The sequence below is a fragment of the Aquarana catesbeiana genome, linkage group LG10 (assembly GCF_042186555.1).
Source record: "Aquarana catesbeiana isolate 2022-GZ linkage group LG10, ASM4218655v1, whole genome shotgun sequence".
NCBI classification, from domain to species: domain Eukaryota; kingdom Metazoa; phylum Chordata; class Amphibia; order Anura; family Ranidae; genus Aquarana; species Aquarana catesbeiana.
In genome coordinates this window covers 8108329-8129181 of record NC_133333.1, presented here as the reverse complement: position 1 = coordinate 8129181, position 20853 = coordinate 8108329, and the positions used below count along the sequence as shown (strand labels likewise).

General features: G+C 46.4%; 1 protein-coding gene across 1 annotated transcript in view; it reads right to left on the bottom strand.

Moving 5' to 3' along the window:
- LOC141110287 (sacsin-like) overlaps positions 1-19901 on the bottom strand; it is a gene marked incomplete at its 3' end in the record, with an annotated part of 34586 nt that extends 14685 nt beyond the window's left edge. The window contains 6 exon segments of the mRNA XM_073601576.1: positions 1728-3126; positions 4886-5032; positions 8125-8236; positions 11828-11910; positions 14640-14678; positions 19122-19901. Coding sequence (XP_073457677.1) covers positions 1728-3126; positions 4886-5032; positions 8125-8236; positions 11828-11910; positions 14640-14643 — 1745 coding nt within the window.
- Between the last annotated feature and the right edge of the window lie 952 nt (positions 19902-20853).

Below are 20853 nucleotides of genomic sequence, written 5' to 3'. Positions count from 1 at the left end.
GGGGGTGGCAGGGGTAAGATTTGTACTGGGAGGGGGATTTTGGGGGGTGACAGGGGTAAGATTTGTTCTGGGAGGGGGATTTTGGGGGGTGACAGGGTTAAGATTTGTGCTGGGAGGGGGATTTTGGGGGGTGACAGGGGTAAGATTTGTTCTGGGAGGGGGATTTTGGGGGGTGACAGGGGTAAGATTTGTTCTGGGAGGGGGATTTTGGGGGGTGACAGGGGTAAGATTTGTTCTGGGAGGGGGATTTTGGGGGGTAACAGGGGTAAGATTTGTTCTGGGAGGGGGATTTTGGGGGGTGACAGGGGTAAGATTTGTGCTGGGAGGGGGATTTTGGGGGGTGACAGGGGTAAGATTTGTGCTGGGAGGGGGATTTTGGGGGGTGACAGGGGTAAGATTTGTTCTGGGAGGGGGATTTTGGGGGGTGACAGGGGTAAGATTTGTTCTGGGAGGGGGATTTTGGGGGGTGACAGGGGTAAGATTTGTGCTGGGAGGGGGATTTTGGGGGGTGACAGGGGTAAGATTTGTTCTGGGAGGGGAAAAAGAATTTGTGCCAGGAGAGAGGATTTGTGCCGTGGAGATGGGGGGGGGGGGGGATTTGTGCTAGGAGGGGGATTTGGGGGGGGGGGAGTTGTGCTAGAAGAAGTGATGGGGGGGGGAGATTTGTGCTAGGATAGGAAATATTGGGGCTGTTAGAAATGGGGATTGGAGGGGAGAATTTATGCTAGTAAGGATGATAGGGGGTATTATTTGTGTTTGGGGCCGATTAGGGCTCAATTTTTAAATTTTTTTTTGGAGGGGGGGGGCGCAGTTTGGTGTCTTTGCCCTGGGCGCTAAATGACCTTGTCCCAGCACTGCCTTCACCACATCATCCAAAACGAGGATATGACTTTAGCTCAATTTCCAATTCACACAGGCTACCCTAGATCAGTGGTCTCCAAACTGCGGCCCTTTGCTTGGCTTTATCCGGCCCTTGGGGTACTAGTCCTCCCACTGATACAAGTCACTATTCTGCCAACTGACACCAACAATATGGCACCGTTTCTCCCACTGACATCAACCATGGGGCACCATTTCTCCCACTGACACCAACAATGCAGCACCCTTTCTCCCACTGATATCACACACTATTTTGCCAACTGACACCAACAATGGGGCACCATATCTCCCACTGGCACCAACCATGGGGCACCATTTCCCTCACTGACACCAACAATGGGGCACCATATCTCCCACTGGCACCAACCATGGGGCACCATTTCCCTCACTGACACCAACAATGAGGCACCATTTCTCTCACTGACACCAACAATGGAGCACTATTCCTCCCATTGAGGTGAGACACTATTCTGCCAACTGGCATCAACAGCTGGGCACCATTTTTCCCATTGACATCTACCATGGGGCACCATTCCTCCCACTAATAACAATGATGGGCCACTATTCCTCCCCCTAATACCTAATGTTGGGATGTTTACTCCCACTGATGCCAAGAAAATTCCCACTCAAACTGGTCACAGTCCAGTCCCACTTAAAGTCTGATGGACAACAAACTGGCCCTTTGTTTAGAAAGTTTGGAGACCCCTGCCCTAGAGTATGGCACCACAGAAGTGAAGATCACAAAAAAAAAAAAAAATCTACACTTTGTTTCAGATATAATTATTATAAGTTAGTAACATTAATATTTCCCCACAGCAAGGCATGTTAGCACTCTATGGCTGGCTCACCTTGGGAAGTCTTTGCTGTCAATGTAGACCATGCCATTGCGTTCTGTGCTCTGGAAACTTGTGAATTTTTCATCTGCCAATGGCAACAGCTGAAGATTGAGTAACTCGTTGTACCGTCCATCGCTGATGGTATACTTCAGGAGCATCATTTTATTTTCACGAGAGACCCCGTGCCAGCCATCTTTGTGTAAGAATTGTCTCACCAGAGAAGGAGAAACACTGCCCAGTTCTGTAGCTAACTGCAGAGTTGAATAGACATGCCTGGGGACTTTAACAAGTGGAGCCCCCAACAACAGAAGAACTTCCTCTAAGCATGCAGAGAGTTTGGCCTCAAAATCTCTTTCCAGTAGAAAAACAGCTTCATAGCCAGTTATCCAACAGGATTGGTCAGCTACCTGGAATACTCTTTCCTTCATCAGTGTTTCAGCCATTTGTCTGGTAAGTGTATGCCATATCTTTTTGTGTTGAGTCCTTTCTGGGTCTGGCCAGATTTTGTAAATGACATCAGCTGATATTTTGGACAACTTGACCAAGGACACCGTATTACAGACCGCATATTTATAGAGTAGAGGCAGAACTTGTTCCACCAAAATATGGTTCCACTTAGCAGCCTCGTCATGTTGCTGGTCTATTTCTGGCCACTTTAGGCTTCTCCTGTCGTCAGTAAGGTCGAAACAACCGTTGATAATCAATGGTAGACCTGTTCTGTTTTCCTCCTTGTCTGGAAGTGGCAATATGCAACTTAAGCGGCCACCATACAAGTCCATGCAGGCCTCAGATAAGGGATAGGCCAAGTCAAGTGCTGGTTTGTTGCAGAGTTTGTTGCTCAGTTCTGTCAAGTCTGGAAAGAGATTTCCTTGAATGGTACTGGAGATCACAAACCACTTACTGACTTCTTTTTCTCCTCCAAACCGCTTCAGAGTAGTAGCCTTAATAAGTGTCTTAATGTCTAAATCAGCTGACTTGTTCTCAAAACTCTCTTCGGTAGACACCTCAACAGTAAGGAGAGTGGTCAACGCTCCCCTACGGTCAATATTCTTGAGAGCTACTCTAGTAACATGGCGAAGGAAGAGGAGGCTGATGCTAGCGTCCCTGACGAAAGACTCAAAGAGCTCCTGAACCCTCTCAGAGTCGTAGATATTATCAGAAATTTCAGAAGGATCGAGTCGCAGAGGGAAGCGAAAGAGAGTTCCATTGAAGTGACCAGAGTTGAGAATCTCCTCCCAATGCCCTAAGCCAAGAGCCTCCAGGGCTTTTTGGAAAGGTTGGAACTGGTCAGAAAACTTCTCGAAGTCTTGTCTTTCTTTTTCTAAGTTCCATAGGCATCCTCCTCTGCGAAAAATCTGTTCCTGTGGATCCAGAAACCCAATATTTTTGCTGCTAAAGATTGCTGGGTAATCTGTGCATTAAAGAAAACAACACATAAGAAGCTTTGCCAAGAGGATGTACAAATACAAGGCAATTAACAATTTAATGTAAGCAGCCATAACCTTCATTATTCCCAGGTTCACCGGTAGCACTAGACTCTTTCTTTCTCTGTCATACACCAGGGAAACCACTCCATGCGGTCTTAGGGCCTACTCACTGTCTCTGGGTGCTAGCTCAATGGGGCCTGTATTTCCCCACTACATTACATTAAACAAAAAATAGCCACATTTCAGTCACTTTATTTCCTTTTCAACTTCACAAAACTTTATTGCTGTTTTGAGGAATATACAGCAAACCGAGGCACATCTCTCTCCATCAGACCTTGCTCCCATTCCTTGGACGTGTTTCACCCCAAATAGGGCTTAATCATAAAAGTCTCCAAGGTCACCCCATTTGGGGCGAAATACATTAAAGGAGTAGGAACAGTGTTTAGCGGAGAACTATGTTCTTTAGTTTGCTGCAAAATAATAAAAATAATAATAAAATAATAAGCAAATGCAATGGAGGTGTGACTTTTTGTATTGAAATCTCCAATCTACATGGTTTTACAGTTTCGGAAAATGTCTGGTAGCTCTTCTTTGTAAGTGGAAGTCCTTAGTCTTCCATGTTAAATCACTCAGCCTTGAAGACAGAAAAAATATTGTGAATGTAGAGCATTCTGAGCTTCCCCATGAGGGGGTACCACTGCTGCAACCTGCATTCACTGCCCTCTGCATCAGTGAGGACCTTCCAGTCCAGAGAAGAGGCAAAGAGGAAAAGAAGAAGAGGATCCTCTGGCATCATGTGACCATGCTGTAGACTGTGAAGAAAGGTAGGTATTGTGAGTGTCAGGGACCTGTCAGCATCAGACGGGGACATATGCCTGCGCGCCCCTGCTCAAACTGTGCAACAATGTACATCTACTGCTGTGCATCAGCGTGTCCCGCGGGTGCGCGACGGTGCTGCCGTGCACGAGCGTTAAAGTTGTCTGGCGCCACTGAACGCATAAAGTACTTTCAGCTGCACTGGCGCGCTGCTGCTTCGTCTTCAGCTTCTGTGAACTATTACCTGCTCCTGATTGATTATCTGCAATACTGACCCCGCTTTGCCTGACCATCCTTCTCTCTCCAATCTGACCCGGCTTGCCTGACCCTGCTACTACTTCTGCCAGTTACCCGTTGCCGACCTCTGCCTGTTAACCGACTCTGCTTTTGCCTGCTGTTTCCACCTGCTGTGATTACCTGCCAACCCGGACTGTCTGACCCTGCTTGTGCCTACCGTTAGCTCCGCGTGCTGCTGCACCTTCAGCTCCAGTTCCAGTGACCACTGCACCTGCACCTGCCAGCGCTTCAGTCTGCTGTCCTCCGCTGACCGCATTCACCTGCAGTCCAGCCATCCCTGGAGGGATCTCTACTCTGCACCAGCACCAGAGGCTTCTACTTCAACAGGCACTCCTACCCCACTGTGATCACGAGACCACTGTCCCCACTCCAGTGGCTTCTGAACCAGCGTTGTATGAGTGGTCTCCTCCTACAAGTCAGGCTCTACTACCAGGTACCTAACAGTGAGTGAGTGTGAACTCAGCCTCAATATGTTGGGTTACAAAGAAATGTGCAAAGGTGTCCATGAATTCATACCAATGTGCCTGTATGTGAACTTTGGGGTTCAATCTATGAAATATTTCCTAAATGTTCCAGCTGAGCGCACATAAACAAAGGACTCTTTGTGGCCAAAATGACCCTCAGGCTGACCTGTAATGTGGTAGACCGAGTTAAACCCGAGTCCAAATCTTCCAACGGTGTCGGGGTCTTTGCGCTTGATGCTGTTTCCGGGTTTCTGAATCCCATCCCAGTCTTGATCGGTAAATATCTCGTTGTTGTAGGCCAGAAGAGCCGGGCCTGAGGGAGGAAAACAATACATGAAAAAGAATACAAAAGGCAATAGATGAATTATCTGAACATCTGACATTCTAAAACTGGAGAGTGCAACATCTGGTGCAGCTCTGCAGAGAAACCAATCAGCTTCCAGGTTTTATTGTCAAAGCTTAATTGAAAAAGCTGAAGTTGGAAGATGATTGGCTGCCATGCAGAACTTCACCAGATTCTGAGTTCTCCAGTTTTAGTAAATCTCCCCCTTTAGCTCTTGTTCCTCATGCCAAAATCTACTTTTAAAATCAAACTGGGGAAAAGTTAAAAACATCAAACCTTCCACCCAGTTTCTGCTCATGGCATTTAGAAAGAGAATGACGTCAGTATCCTCTGGTGAGATCCTGGGAATGCCGAATCTCCAAATTTTATGAAGATGCCTTATCTTGAGATTTGGGATCCTTATCATTCCCAGGATCTCACCAGAAGGATCTAAACATCACTCTTCTGTAGATGCCAAGGGAAGAACTGGGTGTAAGGTTAATACTTTGTTTATTCTTCCCACGTACTGTAGTGTTTTTTTTTTTAAAGCGTGGAGAAATGTTTTTTTTTTAAAATTAAAGTGATACTAAACATACACTGTGAATGACGGCACTGTAATTATTTTAATTAACCACTTCCCGCCCGCCATATAACAGAATGACATGCACAAAGTGGTTAAGTTATCCTGACCGGACATCACATGGAGGTCCAGCAGGATAAGCCGCGATCTCATACCCGCCGCGATCATTGGTGTGGCGTGTCAGTCTGACACACCGCATCACCGATCTCGGTAAAGAGCCTCTGACGTAGGCTCTTTACCATGTGATCAGCCGTGTCCAATCACAAACAGGAAGAGCCATTTATCGGCTTTTCCTCCACTCGCGCTGACAGACACGAGTAGAGGAGAGCCGATCGGCTGCTCTTCTGACAGGGGGGGGGTCTGCGCTGATTGATTACCAGCGCAGCTCCCCCAAGGGTGCCCACCCAGAACCACCGGGCATGCCACCCAGGGCAGCCATGGAAGCCACCCAGGACAACCACGGATGCAAGCCAGGACCACCAAGTATGCCCACCCAGGACCACCAGTGACGACAATCAGTGCCCATTAGAGGTGCCAATCAGTGCCCATCAGTAATGCCTGCCAGTGCCTCCTCAACAGTGTTGCCTATCAGAGCCAGATATCAGTGCAACCTATTAGTGCCCATCATTGCCACCCATCAGTGTCGCCCATCAGTGCCTCATCATCAGTTCCCATCAGTGCCACCTCATCAGTGCCACCTCATTAGTGCCACCTCACCAGTGCCCATCAGTGCAGCCTTATCAGTGCCCGTCAGTGAAGGAGAAAAAATACTTATTTACAAAATTGTATAATAGAAACAAATTTTCGGTCTTTTTTTATTTGTTTAGCGGAAAAAAAAAACCCCAGTGATGATCAAATACCACCAAAAAAAACTCTATTTGTGCAAACAAAATGATACAAATTTAGTTTGGGTACAGTGTAGCATGACCGCGCAATAGTGTGACAGCGCTGAAAGCTGGAAATTGACCCGGGCAAGAAGGGGGTGAAAGTGCCGGTATTGAAGTGATTAAAAAAGAAGAATCAATCCCCATTGTGTTTAGCTGATTAGTGGGCATTGAGGAGGAGGAGGAGGAAGGGAGTGGGCGATCATTGTGTATACACCCACATGTGTGATTCTATAGACACATGGGCTGCTCAGATGTGATAGAGAGGAAATGCTCAGCATAGAAACTCAATGAAAACTGAGCATGTGCAGAGCTTCCAACACTGCTCTGCAAAATCCCCAACTGCAATGGGGACATGGACAGAAAGGGGGAGATAGAGAGCAGCAGGATCAGCCAGTTTTTTTTTTGCAGAATACAGAGAATGAACCTCATAGTCACTGAGTACAAACAGCATGGAATGCACCATTTATTGTGTGTTTTTTGATGATGTGGGTCTAAAGCCTCATACACACGATCACATTTTTCGACAGGAATTGTGTGATGACAAGCCGTTGGCGGAAAATCTGACCATTTGTACGCTCCACCGCACAATTGTTGTTGGATTTTCCGCAGACAAATGTTGAATGGCATGCTTTAAAATTTTCCGCCAACAATTGTGTGCTGTCGGATCTTCCAATCGTGTGTACACAAGTCCGTCGGACAAAAGTCCAAAGTACAAACACGCATGCTCGGAAGCAATGCTCATCAAACACAACATTAGCAGAAGGTGCCCAAAGGGTGGCGCTAAAGAGCTGAAAAACCCACGTAGTTTTGTGTTTGTTGGCCGACAATTGTGTGCCGTTTGTATGCAGGACAAATTCCTGGCCAACGCCCTTCCGACAAAAGTCCTACGCTTTGTCTGCGGAAAATCCGATCGTGTGTATGAGGCTTTAGTGTTACAATGTACAATGCTCATAGACCATAAAGTATTGAACACTGTACAATGTAACAATTATTTGAACACACATTGGGTTTTGCACAACAGCTTAATTTTTAAATCAAAGTGCCAATCCCAAGACACTCCAGGAGTAGGATCTCACCAGAAGGATCGTGATGTCACCCCTCAATGGCATTGTCCAAATACGGACACGTGACCATATTAGGTCAATGATGTCACAAGCATCCCCGCCCCAAATTTACATACTGCTATGGGTGGGGAATTCTCTAGCCGCAGCTGATTGGGTGCCGATTTGGCGGCAGTCATGGCTTCCTTCATGCTTCAGTCAGAACCCGAGTTCAGGTCAAACCCGTGCTCATCCCTTCAACCCGCTCAACCCCACACTCTATCTAAAACCAAAGAGAAAATTGGGGTTGGAGTTAAGATTTTAAAAAGTTAAAGTATCACCATCAGAACAGTAATAAGAGGGAAATCTTCCAATGGGGACCCTAGTTCTAGGATTCCCTTGAAGGGATTTCTTCTCACTTCCTATTTGGCTATGGGACAGGAAGTGAATGGAAATCTCCTCAATGGGGACACATGACAAAAATAACCTGACAGAGGTTATAACCCTCCCTTACTCTATCCAAAACGAAAAAAAGTTTTACCATTAGTTCTAAATTCAAGTAAAATAATGTTTTACCTTGGACAACATGGAGGCCTTTGGAATGTAAAGTATCTGTTCCGTATTGTCTTTCATCATAAACAAAAATGATTTCAGTCGCTTTAGCATCATCGGCATTCTGAATCAGTTCCTGAAAGTGTATAAAAAATATGTTCTTTTTACATTGCAGTTTTTGTTTTTCTCGTTCATCTTTGACCTCTTCTGATAACTACCACACTCCCCCCACCCTCATTTTTTCATTCATATATATATATACCCATTTATTCTATTATACTTTGTTTCAGACATTATATCCATGCATCTGCCCCTGAAGAGCGAGCAGAGACTCGCGAAACGCGTAGGGTATCATCGATGCTCTCTATATATGTTTAAATGCTGGGTTGTTGTTATGTTGTGGGTATTATTACTCACACATTGCTTTATTCATGTATGTACAATTACTCATTTTTTTTACATTTACCTACTGATGCAGCAATTTACCATGTACTGTATGGTTGTTTTATGGATATGTATTGTGTGTAATGATTGATGTTTTGTTTATACGTTTGCTGATAGCTTGGCCACTATGCCGGGTAATGCACACTTATTGCTATTCCCATTTGGTTATACAGCATCTTGTAATTAATAAAATGATTTTATTGCATTCTCATGTATGTGTGCCTAATCTCTCCCACCTCACTCAAAGTCCCAGGGCGACTTCCCCCACATTTTCTGCGCATTTAGGGATGGAGGTGTTTGAGTGGTCACTTCAGACCTTAATTCCCCTTTTTTTTGTTTTTCTAAGTCCTCCCTGTATTGCCTGTTGTTCCTGCCAGTGGATCCATTATTTTCCCCTTCCTGTCCTAGGGTGACAACACTGTTTGTCCTGAAGAGAACTGACACAGCAGTGTTGTCCCCCTGTGGACGGGGAGTCTTGGATGGACCTGTAGATGGACCTGTACTGTAGATGGACCTGTCCTGTACTGTTGATGGACATGTAGATGGACCTGTACTGTAGATGGACCTGTACTGTAGATGGACCTGTACTGTTGATGGACATGTAGATGGACCTGTACTGTAGATGGACCTGTACTGTAGATGGACATGTAGATGGACCTGTACTGTAGATGGACATGTAGATGGACCTGTACTGTAGATGGACATGTAGATGGACCTGTACTGTAGATGGACCTGTACTGTAGATGGACCTATACTGTAGATGGACATGTAGATGGACCTGTACTGTAGATGGACCTGTAGATGGACCTGTACTGTAGATGGACCTGTACTGTAGATGGACCTGTAGATAGACCCGTACTGTAGATGGACATGTAGATGGACCTGTACTGTAGATGGACCTGTAGATGGACCTGTACTGTAGATGGACCTGTACTGTAGATGGACCTGTACTGTAGATGGACATGTACTGTAGATGGACCTGTAGATGGACATGTAGATGGACCTGTACTGTAGATGGACCTGTACTGTAGATGAACCTGTAGATGGACCTGTTCTGTAGATGGACCTGTACTGTAGATGGACCTGTACTGTAGATGGACCTGTAGATGGACCTGTACTGTAGATGGACATGTAGATGGACCTGTACTGTAGATGAACCTGTAGATGGACCTGTTCTGTAGATGGACCTGTAGATGGACCTGTTCTGTAGATGGACCTGTACTGTAGATGGACATGTAGATGGACCTGTACTGTAGATGGACATGTAGATGGACCTGTACTGTAGATGAACCTGTAGATGGACCTGTTCTGTAGATGGACCTGTACTGTAGATGGACCTGTACTGTAGATGGGCCTGTAGATGGACCTGTTCTGTAGATGGACCTGTACTGTAGATGGACATGTAGATGGACCTGTACTGTAGATGGACCTGTACTGTAGATGGACCTGTAGATGGACCTGTACTGTAGATGGACCTGTAGATGGACTTGTCGTTTTAAATGGAGTTCAGTTAGGAGACAAATTACACTGATGAGGCTCAGCAGGCCGCTGTGCAAAAGGCCTTTTAGTAACAGCTTTTTTATGGAAAAAGAGTTTAGAGCATATAAATAAAAGAAACTGTTATAAGCACCCCATTGGTGTTAATTGGTGTGAAAGCCAGGCAGTTAGCATTTTTTTTTAGATGGAGTGATCAGTATTTGAAAGCCAGGCAGTTAGCATTTTTTTTTAGATGGAGTGATCAGTATTTGAAAGCCAGGCAGTTAGCATTTTCAGAAGGAAAAGCCAGAACTAGATTTCTTTTACCGACAATGGTGACCGTCTCACATCTGAGCACAATAGAAGAATACACAGGGGGAGGGGCAAGCTCAGGGGCCCAGTACAAGGCTGATAGGGTCATATAAGGAATATAAGGAATAAAACAACAAAAATATAAGTAAAATAAAAAAAGCATTATTTTTCAGGCTGACAACAACACTAAACGATCAACCGAACTGTACCCTAACATTTAACCCTGGTCCCCACTGTACCCTAAAACCTAACCCTCGCCCCAACTATACCCTAACACTTAAACCTCCTGACCCTGACTGTATCCAAACACTTAAACCTCACCCCACCTGTGACCTAAAACTTACCCTTATGCTTAACACTCACTCCGCCTATACTCTAACACTTACCTTTCATCTACCTGGAGCCAAAAACCTTCACCCCACCTGTACCCTAACACTTAACAATCATGCCAGGTGTACCCTAACACTTACCCCCTCATACCCTAAAGCTTAACCCTAACCCCACCTGTACCCTAACATTTAACACTTGCCCCATGTGTTTCCTAACACTTACCCTTATAATTAACACTCACTCCAACTGTACCTTAACACTAGCCCCACCTATACCCTAACACTTGCCTTTCATCTACCTGGACCCCATCCGTACCTTAACACTTAACTCTATCCCCATGTGTGCCCCAACACTTACCCCCTCATAACCTTATACTTAACTCTCATACCGCATGTACCCTAACATGTAACACTCTCCCCACCTATACCCTAACACTTTTATCTACCTGGACCCAAAAACCTAATCCTCACCCCATCCGTACCTTAACACTTAACACTCACCCCAGGTGAACCCTAAAAGTTACCCCTAATGCCCAAATACTTACCCTTACTCCACCTGTACCTTAACACTTGTCCCACCTATACCCTAACACTTACCTTTCATCTACCTGGACCCAAAAACTTCATGCTCATCCCACCTGTACCCTAACACTTAAAAATAGCCCCACCTGTACCCTAACAGTTGTCTCACTCACCTCTGCTGTACCCCAAATCTTAAACCAATCCCTGGGTCTCAAGTTTATAGTTTATAGAGAGTGGGGAAGGGATAGATCCCTCATCAGGATTTCCCTATGGTCTAGGACCCCGATGATCAGATTTCCTCACATTTACTTTCCTCACAGCAAGCGAAGGGAAAAGCTATTCGGGGGGGGGCGCAGATTGCATGAAAACACTGGAAAGGACTACAGCCTCTGTCAGGTTTTTATTACTGTCTGTAGCTTCCTGCCCTGATGATAACCCCATATCCCTCAATTTTATCCCGGTGTCACAGAGACAGGAAGTGAGGTGAAATCTCCCCAGCGGGGTCATGGACAGCATTAAAAGATTCAGAGACATATTTGTTGGGCTTTACGCAAAGTTTCGTTTTTTTTGCTGGACGCCATTGGTAGTTTTCGCTTTTGCCCCCAAAATTGTTCTTAAATTCAAAATGAAATCAGTTCACTTACTTTAAGGATCTGTCCCCCGTCCGGGTATTTTCGCAAAATATTCTGCAACTGGATCAGGAAGGGCGGGGCCCTCTGGAAGAAATCTGCAGAGAGATTTTGGGAGTGAATTTACTAAAGGCAAATAGACTGTGAACTCTGCAAGTGCAGCTGCTCCACAGCTTAGTAAATGAGGCAAAGTTTCACTTTACAAAGAATACCCAATCACATGCAAGGTAAAAAAAAAAAACAGCATTTTTGCTTGCACGAGATTGGATGATGGAAGTCAGCAGAGCTTCCCCTCATTTGCTAAGGTCTGGAGCAAGTGCTCTTGCAAAGTGCACAGCCTATTTGCCTTTAGTAAATCAACCCAACTGTTTATTTTACATTGCCCCTTCTGCTTCCGTATGTGGATGATGGATCTGTAATTATTTTAACAATAAAAAAATTAAAAAACAGCATATTTGCTTGCACATAATTGGACAGCGGAAGTCAGCAGAGCTTCCCCTCGTTTGCTAAGCTCTGGAGCAACCGCAAAGTGCACAGCCTATTTGCCTTTAGTAAACCAACCCCATTGTCTCATTCAATTTTGAGTTGCACAAATCATTTCCTGACATTATAATGTTTTAGAAAATCTCCACCTTTTATCATTTTAATATGAACATGTTACGCTGACCCTAAATTCATATAAAAATATCCATACATAATAAAACTTGTCATAAACTAAAAAAAAAAAAAATCCCAATCTCATGACAAATAAATGAAAATAGGCGTGCGCACGGGGTGTGCCGGGTGTGCCTGGGCACACCCTAATTACCTGGTGTGGTGTAGATATCCCCCTGTTTAGACCCCTGATACTTCACCAAAGCCCCCTAACGGGTCTCCTAAAAAAGAATTGTTAAAAAAAAAAAAATAGAACTACTGACACCATCAGTATATATAGACAAGCACACACAAGCATATGTGTTTGAGATTCGGGGTGCACACCCTAATGCAATAGGCTGTGTACACCTATGCAAGTGAATAAAAAGTAAAAGAAAAACAACAGGTGATAAATATCCAAAATGAGATGATGAGAGCGTCTTAAAGAAAGGTATGAAGTCCACCAGACTATAGTCTCCAGAAAGTCTTACCGGACAGCCATGACCTTCTCATCATGGGAAGGTCAGACAACGCCTCTGCCCCAAAGCGCTAATGGAAGTCCGTCCAGTTAATATCCTTCTATTGCTGGGGTAGTGCCATCATGAGGTTATATGATCATACCCAAGGGGAGAAAAGAATCCACATAGTGCTTACCAAAAAAAAAAAAAAAATGAGTAGTTTGTTACTAAAAGAGGCCCCCGCCCTACAGGGTTTGTCACAACTGACATCTTCCCCGTTCATGCCCCCCCCCCCCCCCCGGGAAGACGTCAGATGACAAACGAAATGTGTAGGGTGGAGCCTGCTGCGACGTCATCGAGCCACCGGATGTTTTCATGCAGCCATTTGGCAGACCGGCCGGAGTATTTTTTAGTTATGTCATTCCGATTTATGTTAAATGTGAGTGTTACTCTTTTTTTTTAATAAGCTACAAACTTTATTGGTACACACTAGGTCAATTCTTTTCTCCCCTTGGGTATGATCGTATAACATTTATGATCGAGAGCGCATTGGAGGTACCCCAGGTATGGAACGGCACTACCCCAGCAACAGAAGGACATTAACTAGAGGGACTTCCATTAGCCCTTTGGGGCAGAGGCGTTGTCTGACCTTCCTATAGAAGAAGGTCATGGCTGTCCGGTAAGCCTTTCTGGAAACTATAGTCTGGTGGACTTCATAACTTTCTTTCTAGACGCTCTCATCATCTCATTTTGGATATTTATCACCTCGCTTTTTTTTGGACTTTTTTATTCACTTATTTGTCACGGTTGGGACTTTTATTCAGTTGTGTTGACAGAAGGGGGGCGGTGCCACTGGGTGGCGTAGCCGGGTGGCCCCGCCCCTTTGCCTATAGAAGAACTGTCAAAGCGCAGATCAGGCAGTCGGCCGGAGGCATTCCATGGTGTCATCTCTGAGTCGGCAGCTCAGCCCAGGAAGTAGATGGTAACTCAGATGATGCCTGAACAAAGATGGTGCCATTACTTCTGGAGGGGGGACTACTGTGACCTATGTTAGAGATAATAAATACCTGGAAGGGTTACACTCAGCATGCATGAAGCGAAAGAAATATATCTGATGACAGGTCCACCTTAGGAAGTGTATCTGGACTCTGGAGTGCCTGTGAAAATTCGGTGTACCTGGCTGTGCTGGGTGGGAGATCCCACTTCATCTGCAGCTCCTATGGGGGTGCGCTACATTGGGGGGCTCGTCCGGGATATTGCCCATGGCATTCTGCACGGCCGTTGCTCCTAGCAACCGAAGTTCTGCAGGTCTTAAGGGGCTGCGCTTTATATGTAAACGTGATATTAAAAAAAGTCACAAATGTAAAAATAAAAAAAATTATGAAAATTGAACCCGATCCCCGTACGCAATAAAACCAATTAAGAAAAAAATCAGAGGCCCCCTACAGCGCACACAGCATGGCAAACTGATCCGTAAATCCAGATATAGAGGCAGCTGAAGTTCTATTCCAGTCTGGACTTCCACAAAAAAGCCGAGCCTGGCCTTGTAATTCTAAAGTCTCCCTCTCTGGCCAATGAGGAAGCTCCTTATATATTAATGGGCCAATAGGGAAATGGTAAAGAGGCAAAGCCAAACTGGACTAGATTTGCACAGAACTTCAGCTGCTATATCTTGGTATCTAATATACATTCCACATGAGCCTCTGTGCATATATTCAATAAAAAATTACACTTACCCATATTTTATCTGATATTCAGGGAGGTCTTGTTTTTTTCTAAAAGACAAAATAAAGGAGATATTAAAGCTGAACTCCAGGCTGACAAAATAAAATAACGCAGCTCCATATCATTAAATGTATTTGTTTTATTACAAGTACACAAATTTAAATTGGTATCAGCTCCCTGCAGTCCCTGTACAGCAGAGCCCAGACTCCAAGAGAGAAAAACAGCACAAGCAGCCAGGTGAGCTGTGCCTCTGTGTCCATGTGCCAGCAAGGAACATGCTGATAGGAGGAGAGAGCAGAGTGACAGAGAGAGGAGTTCTGCTGAGTAAGCGCTAAAGATCTCCAAACAGCAGGACACATGAAATTTGCCGGTTGGAGAGCTATAGGTCTGGCTCAGTAAGGGGTGGGTCAGACCTCTGCAGAGAGACCACTGCTTCTACACAGAAAGCAAAAAGATTCTTAATGCTGGCAGAGGACAGGCTTTTCTACTAACGCAAAATTAACTTTAACACCTTGGCGCCGGCTGTAAGCAAATATGCGGACTCTCTGCGCCTGATCCTTGGCACTGAGGGGCAGCATATTTGCGTGAATTGCCCCCCAATACACCTGTGCCGAGAGCGCCTAAACGAAAGCTACCGAGAGGGGGGGTTATTGTTGAGGGTGGAGAGGGGGGTTATTGCCGAGGGTGGAAAGGTGGAGGGGTAATTGTTGAGGGTGGAGAGGCGGGAGGGGGGTTTTTTGTTGAGTGTGGAGAGGCAGGGAGGGGGGTTATTGATAAGGGTGGAGAAGTGGGGAGGGGGTTATTGCTGGGGGTGGAGAGGTGGAGAGGGGGGTTATTATTGAGGGTGGAGAGGCTACATATACAAAGTAACAAAGCTGTCCCGTGCATATATCTGCTAGAATGATGCCTCCCCAGCACTGTGACCCCTCTACACCCCAGATATCCCCCCAGCACTCTGACCCCTCTACACCCCAGATATCCCCCCCAGCACTCTGACCCCTCTCTACACCACAGATATCCCCCCAGCACTCTGACCCCTCTACACCCCAGATATCCAACCAGCACTCTGACCCCTCTACACCCCAGATATCCCCCCAGCACTCCGACCCCTCTACACCCCAGATATCCCCCCAGCACTCTGACCCCTCTACATCCCAGATATCCCCCCCAGCACTCTGACCCCTCTACACCCCAGATATCCCCCCAGCACTCTGACCCCTCTACATCCCAGATATCCCCCCCAGCACTCTGACCCCTCTACACCACAGATATCCCCCCAGCACTCTGACCCCTCTACACCCCAGATATCTCCCCAGCACTCTGACCCTTCTACACCCCAGATATCCCCCCAGCACTCTGACCCCTCTACACCCCAGATGTCCCCCCAGGCACTGTGACCCCTCTTTACCCCAGATCCCCCCTCAGCATTGTTTTCCCCCATATACCCTTGATACCCCCCAGCACCATTATTCCATCCATGTAGTACCCCCTTCTCCAGTGGAGATACAGTGCATGTAAACTTTTGGCTATGTGCCCACCTCCAGCACTGGCCTCACCTATACCAATCAAGCAGGCAGAAGGAGCGGCGGAGGAGGAAGCATCCCTCCGGGCATTCCAAGCCCTTCGGTGCAAACAGTGCTGGACAGCTGGGCTCTCCATGACACCATCCACAATGCTACTTCCACAGCTGGGCTCTCCATGACACCATCCACAATGCTAATTCCGCAGGTGGGCTCTCAGTGCTGCCGACTTAGCAGCTTCCACTCCAGCTCCTACCCCCCAAGTCCCGAGCATTCAAGCTGTATGGGGCGGGGTCAGAGCCTCCCTGGCGCTCCGGCCCCGCCCCCGCCCCTCCCTGCTGGCTGTAAAATATTAGGTATTGTTCTGCACAGTGTACCGCTGCCAGCCTGCCTCCCCCGTGTATCTATCACTCTCAGTGCCATCATGGGGGCCCCCAATTTTGGGGCAGCGCGGGCTCAAGGACCAGCTTCTTTGGGGAAAGTGCAGGGCCCCCCATACAGCTGGGGCCACTGGGCAGTGCCCAGGTCTGCCCACACATCAAGACAGCCCTGGCATGCACTACAACACACAGCAGCCCTGCCCTCCCCTAAGAAGTTCTGCAGCAGCTGAGACTCCCTGAAAAGCTATCAGAGGTGGTGGGAGGGGGAGCCTGGCTCAGGACAGCACACAGTGTCTCCGAGGGGGACAGTCCACTCACTGTGCAGAGCGATGTAGTTCGGCAGTCCGCAGAGAGGGGCTGGGAGGGGCGGAATGCAGCACGTGGCTGGGAAAGAGACTCAGCCCACTCAGACTGAGATAAGGGAAAGGGCGGGGCCAGTAGAAGAGACACTGCGGGGACACCATGCCGAGCTGGTTAGAAAGGAGGAGAAAACTAATACACTTGACCATAGGTGTGCGCAGCCTATTGCATTAGGATGTGCACCCCAAAGCTCAAACACACATGAGCGCCACCTGCTGTCACAGGAAGGGGGCTCTGGTGGTGGGAGCCAGTTGATTGGGAGCATATTACGATACACCCTAATTATGTGTGTCTAACGTGTTCCTAAAGTTGAACCTAGATATTAATATAATGGGGGCATTTACAATGGCCACTGGCACCCCCGACCTCCCACCCTGGTGCTGCTCCTGGATAATGCTAATGCACATGGGGTGATTAGGGTGTGCCTAGGCACACCCGGCACACCCCGTGCGCACGCCTATGCACTTGACTTATTAGCATTTGGAGCCCTCCAACAATGCATGGGCCCTGGGCAGATGCCCCATTTGCCCTGTGTTAAAGGCAACCCTGGAAAAGGTACAAGGTAAATCATATAGTATTATACTATATGTTATAAGATAGTAATTTATTATTTATATATTTACTGTGAAATTACTGGTTGGAAGTTATAACTTCCAACTTCAGTCATTTGTCCGTTAAGTCACCTGCCTGAGTACAGATTTTGAAAAAATAATAAATGACCTTAAAAACAATATATAATAATTATCTGTATATTACTTATGGTGATTAACCCCTTGCCACCCAGGCCAATTCTGGTCGGCAGTATTCTCCGGCACGCCGATCGCACGGGTGAGCCAGTAGAAGCACCGGAGGGCGGCGGGAGGGGGGTGACCCCCTGTCAGGCTTTACCTTTACTGGTTTCATCAAAAGTGAAAGTAACACAAAACAGAGAGAATATTTTCTAATGGGGGCACTAATTCTGGTGACAGCCCCAGAGCCCCTTATTGTGGAATGATTTCATCTCACTTCCTGTTTTGGCTGTTTGACAGTTCTAAATCTCATGACAAATCACACCCCATTGTAGAGTTGCCACCTCATCCCTTTAAACCCGAACACATATGAATTACACGGGTTCTGAGGCTAATTAAATGCAGATAAGAGACCAAGTGAGTTTAATTACCACCTTAATCAGCCACAGATCCCGTGTAATTCATATGTGTTCGGGTTTAAAGGGATGAGGTGGCAACCCTACCCTATTGCCAGCAATGGAACCGCTCATATCTTTATAAAAAAAAGATTTCATTGCGACTCGCATAGACTTCTGTTAAATTAGGTCGTAAGCCGCAATTAAACAGGCAGTGCAAATTGCACTGATGTGCGGCTAAGAAACCGCGTTGAAGTGGCGCGATTTCAAATCCACAGCGGTGTGACAGGGGGCTAAAGAGAAGAAGGAAGAAAAAGAAAGGAGACGGAGGAAGAAAGAAGAGAGAGGGAAGAAGAAAGAAGAGAGAGGGAAGAAATAAAAAAAGAGGGGGAGAAGAAGAAGAAAAAGGGGAAAAGAACAAGAAGAAGAAAAAAAAGAGGAAAAGGTGGAAAGATAAGAAATAATGAATAATGTAATATGAAAAAAGGGGAAGGAAGAAGAAAGAAAGAAAAAGAAAGAGGGGAAAAGGAGGGAGAATAAAGAAAAAGAAAGGAAAAAAAGAAAAAAGAAAAGGAAGAAGAAGGGAGAAGAAAGAGAGAAAGAAAGAAAAAGAAGGAGGAAAAAAGGCAGGAGCGAGAAAGAGGAAGAAGAGAGAGGGAAGAGAGAGGGGGGAAAGAAAGGAGAAAGAAAGAGGTACAAAGGCAGGAGTGAGAAGGAGGAAGAAGGGCTGAAAAAGAAAGGAGAGAAAGAAGGGAGAAAGAGGAAGAGGGAGGGAAGAGAGAAGAACAAGTGGGAGAAGAGAAAGAAAAAGGGGAGAAGAAGATTAAAAAAAAGAAAAGAAGAAGCAAGAATGAAAAGAAAAAGGGGAGAGGAAGAAGAAAAAGAAGAAGAAAGAGGGAAAGAAAAGAAAAAGAAAAGGGAAAATAAGAAGAAAGGAAGAGGAAGGAGTAGACCTAATAATAATAATAATAACAGCATTAAAATATCCACGTTATATTAAAAATATTATAATATATAATAATGTAACTTCATCTTGTTCTTTTTGTCACCGCGTAACCCTGATGTAATAATAATAATAATAATAATAATAATAACAACGTATAATTGTACTTCTCTCTGTAGGGTTCCCTATGTAGATAAGTTGGTCACATTCCTCAGCCGGGTGGACGGAGAAGATGAGCTCTTTCCAGTGTGGTCAGTGGATGGAGGAGATGAGCTCTTCTCGGTGTGGTCGGTGGATGGAGGAGATGAGCTCTTTCCAGTGTGGTCAGTGGATGGAGGAGATGAGCTCTTCTCGGTGTGGTCGGTGGATGGAGGAGATGAGCTCTTCCCAGTGTGGTCGGTGGATGGAGGAGATGAGCTCTTCCCAGTGTGGTCGGTGGATGGAGGAGATGAGCTCTTCTCGGTGTGGTCGGTGGATGGAGGAGATGAGCTCTTTCCAGTGTGGTCGGTGGATGGAGGAGATGAGCTCTTCCCGGTGTGGTCGGTTGATAGAGGAGATGAGCTCTTTCCAGTGTGGTCGGTGGATGGAGGAGATGAGCTCTTCCCGGTGTGGTCGGTTGATAGAGGAGATGAGCTCTTTCCAGTGTGGTCGGTGGATGGAGGAGATGAGCTCTTCTCGGTGTGGTCGGTGGATGGAGGAGATGAGCTCTTCCCAGTGTGGTCGGTGGATGGAGGAGATGAGCTCTTCTCGGTGTGGTCGGTGGATGGAGGAGATGAGCTCTTCCTGATGTGGTTGGAGGATGAAGCTCTTGGAAGTTTTATATCCTCCTCCGTTCCCCCGAGCCAGAAACAAAACTCTGTGAGGGTTTCGTTTCTTCATCACCGCTTCACCCTCCCAGAATCACTTTCATTTCTCGCAGCTTTTTGGGACAGATATGTACAGAGCTCCTCCTGTACAGAGCTCTGTGTAATGATTGTTTGCTCTGGACAAACATTTCCTGCTCACCTCTGTGTATACAGCAGATTAAATGGATAGAAATTTGGCTGGTTCAGGAGGCACTGGGGTGTGGCCACTGTTGTTGAACAGAAATCAACCTACTAATTGATTTCTGTTCAACCTGTCAGTATTTCTTTGCTCGATCGGTGCTGCAGCGCTGATCAGCAGAGGGGTCTCTCCTGCTGATTGGTCATCTACACCTCATCCCTATTTTTTTTTAACCCCTCCTCCTCCCCTCTGATTGGTCACATACTTCTCAACTCTATTTCTTACCCCTCCTCCTCCTCCCCTTTGATTAGTCGCATACCCCTCAACTATAATTTTTTACTCCTCTCCTCCCCTTTGATTGGTCACCTACTGCACCCCTTAACTTCATTTTGTTACCCCTTCTACCCTCTGATTGGTCACACACCCCTCAACTTTATTTTTTACCTCCCCCCTCCACCGCCTCTCTGATGGATCGCATACACCTCTCTGACACGCACCTTGTCACTGGCTGAGCTCTCCCGCCCACCCCACACAGCCGCACCCCATGTGATGCAGAGGGCAGCCTCAGTCTACAGATCCGCCCTTTGCAGCTATAACAGCTTCACCTCTTCTGGGAAGGCCGTCCACAAGGTTTAGGAGTGTGTCTATGGGAATGTTTGACCATTCTTCCAGAAGAGCATTTGTGAGGTCAGGCACTGATGTTGGACGAGAAAGCCTGGCTCGCAGTACCTCTAATTAATTCCAAAGGTGTTCTATCGGGTTGAGGTCAGGACTCTGTGCGGGCCAGTCAAATTCCTCCACTCCAAACTCGCTCATCCACGTCTTTATGGACCTTGCTTTGTGGACTGGTGGGCAGTCATGTTGGAACAGGAAGGGGTCATCCCCAAACTGTTCCCACAAAGTTGAAAGCATAAA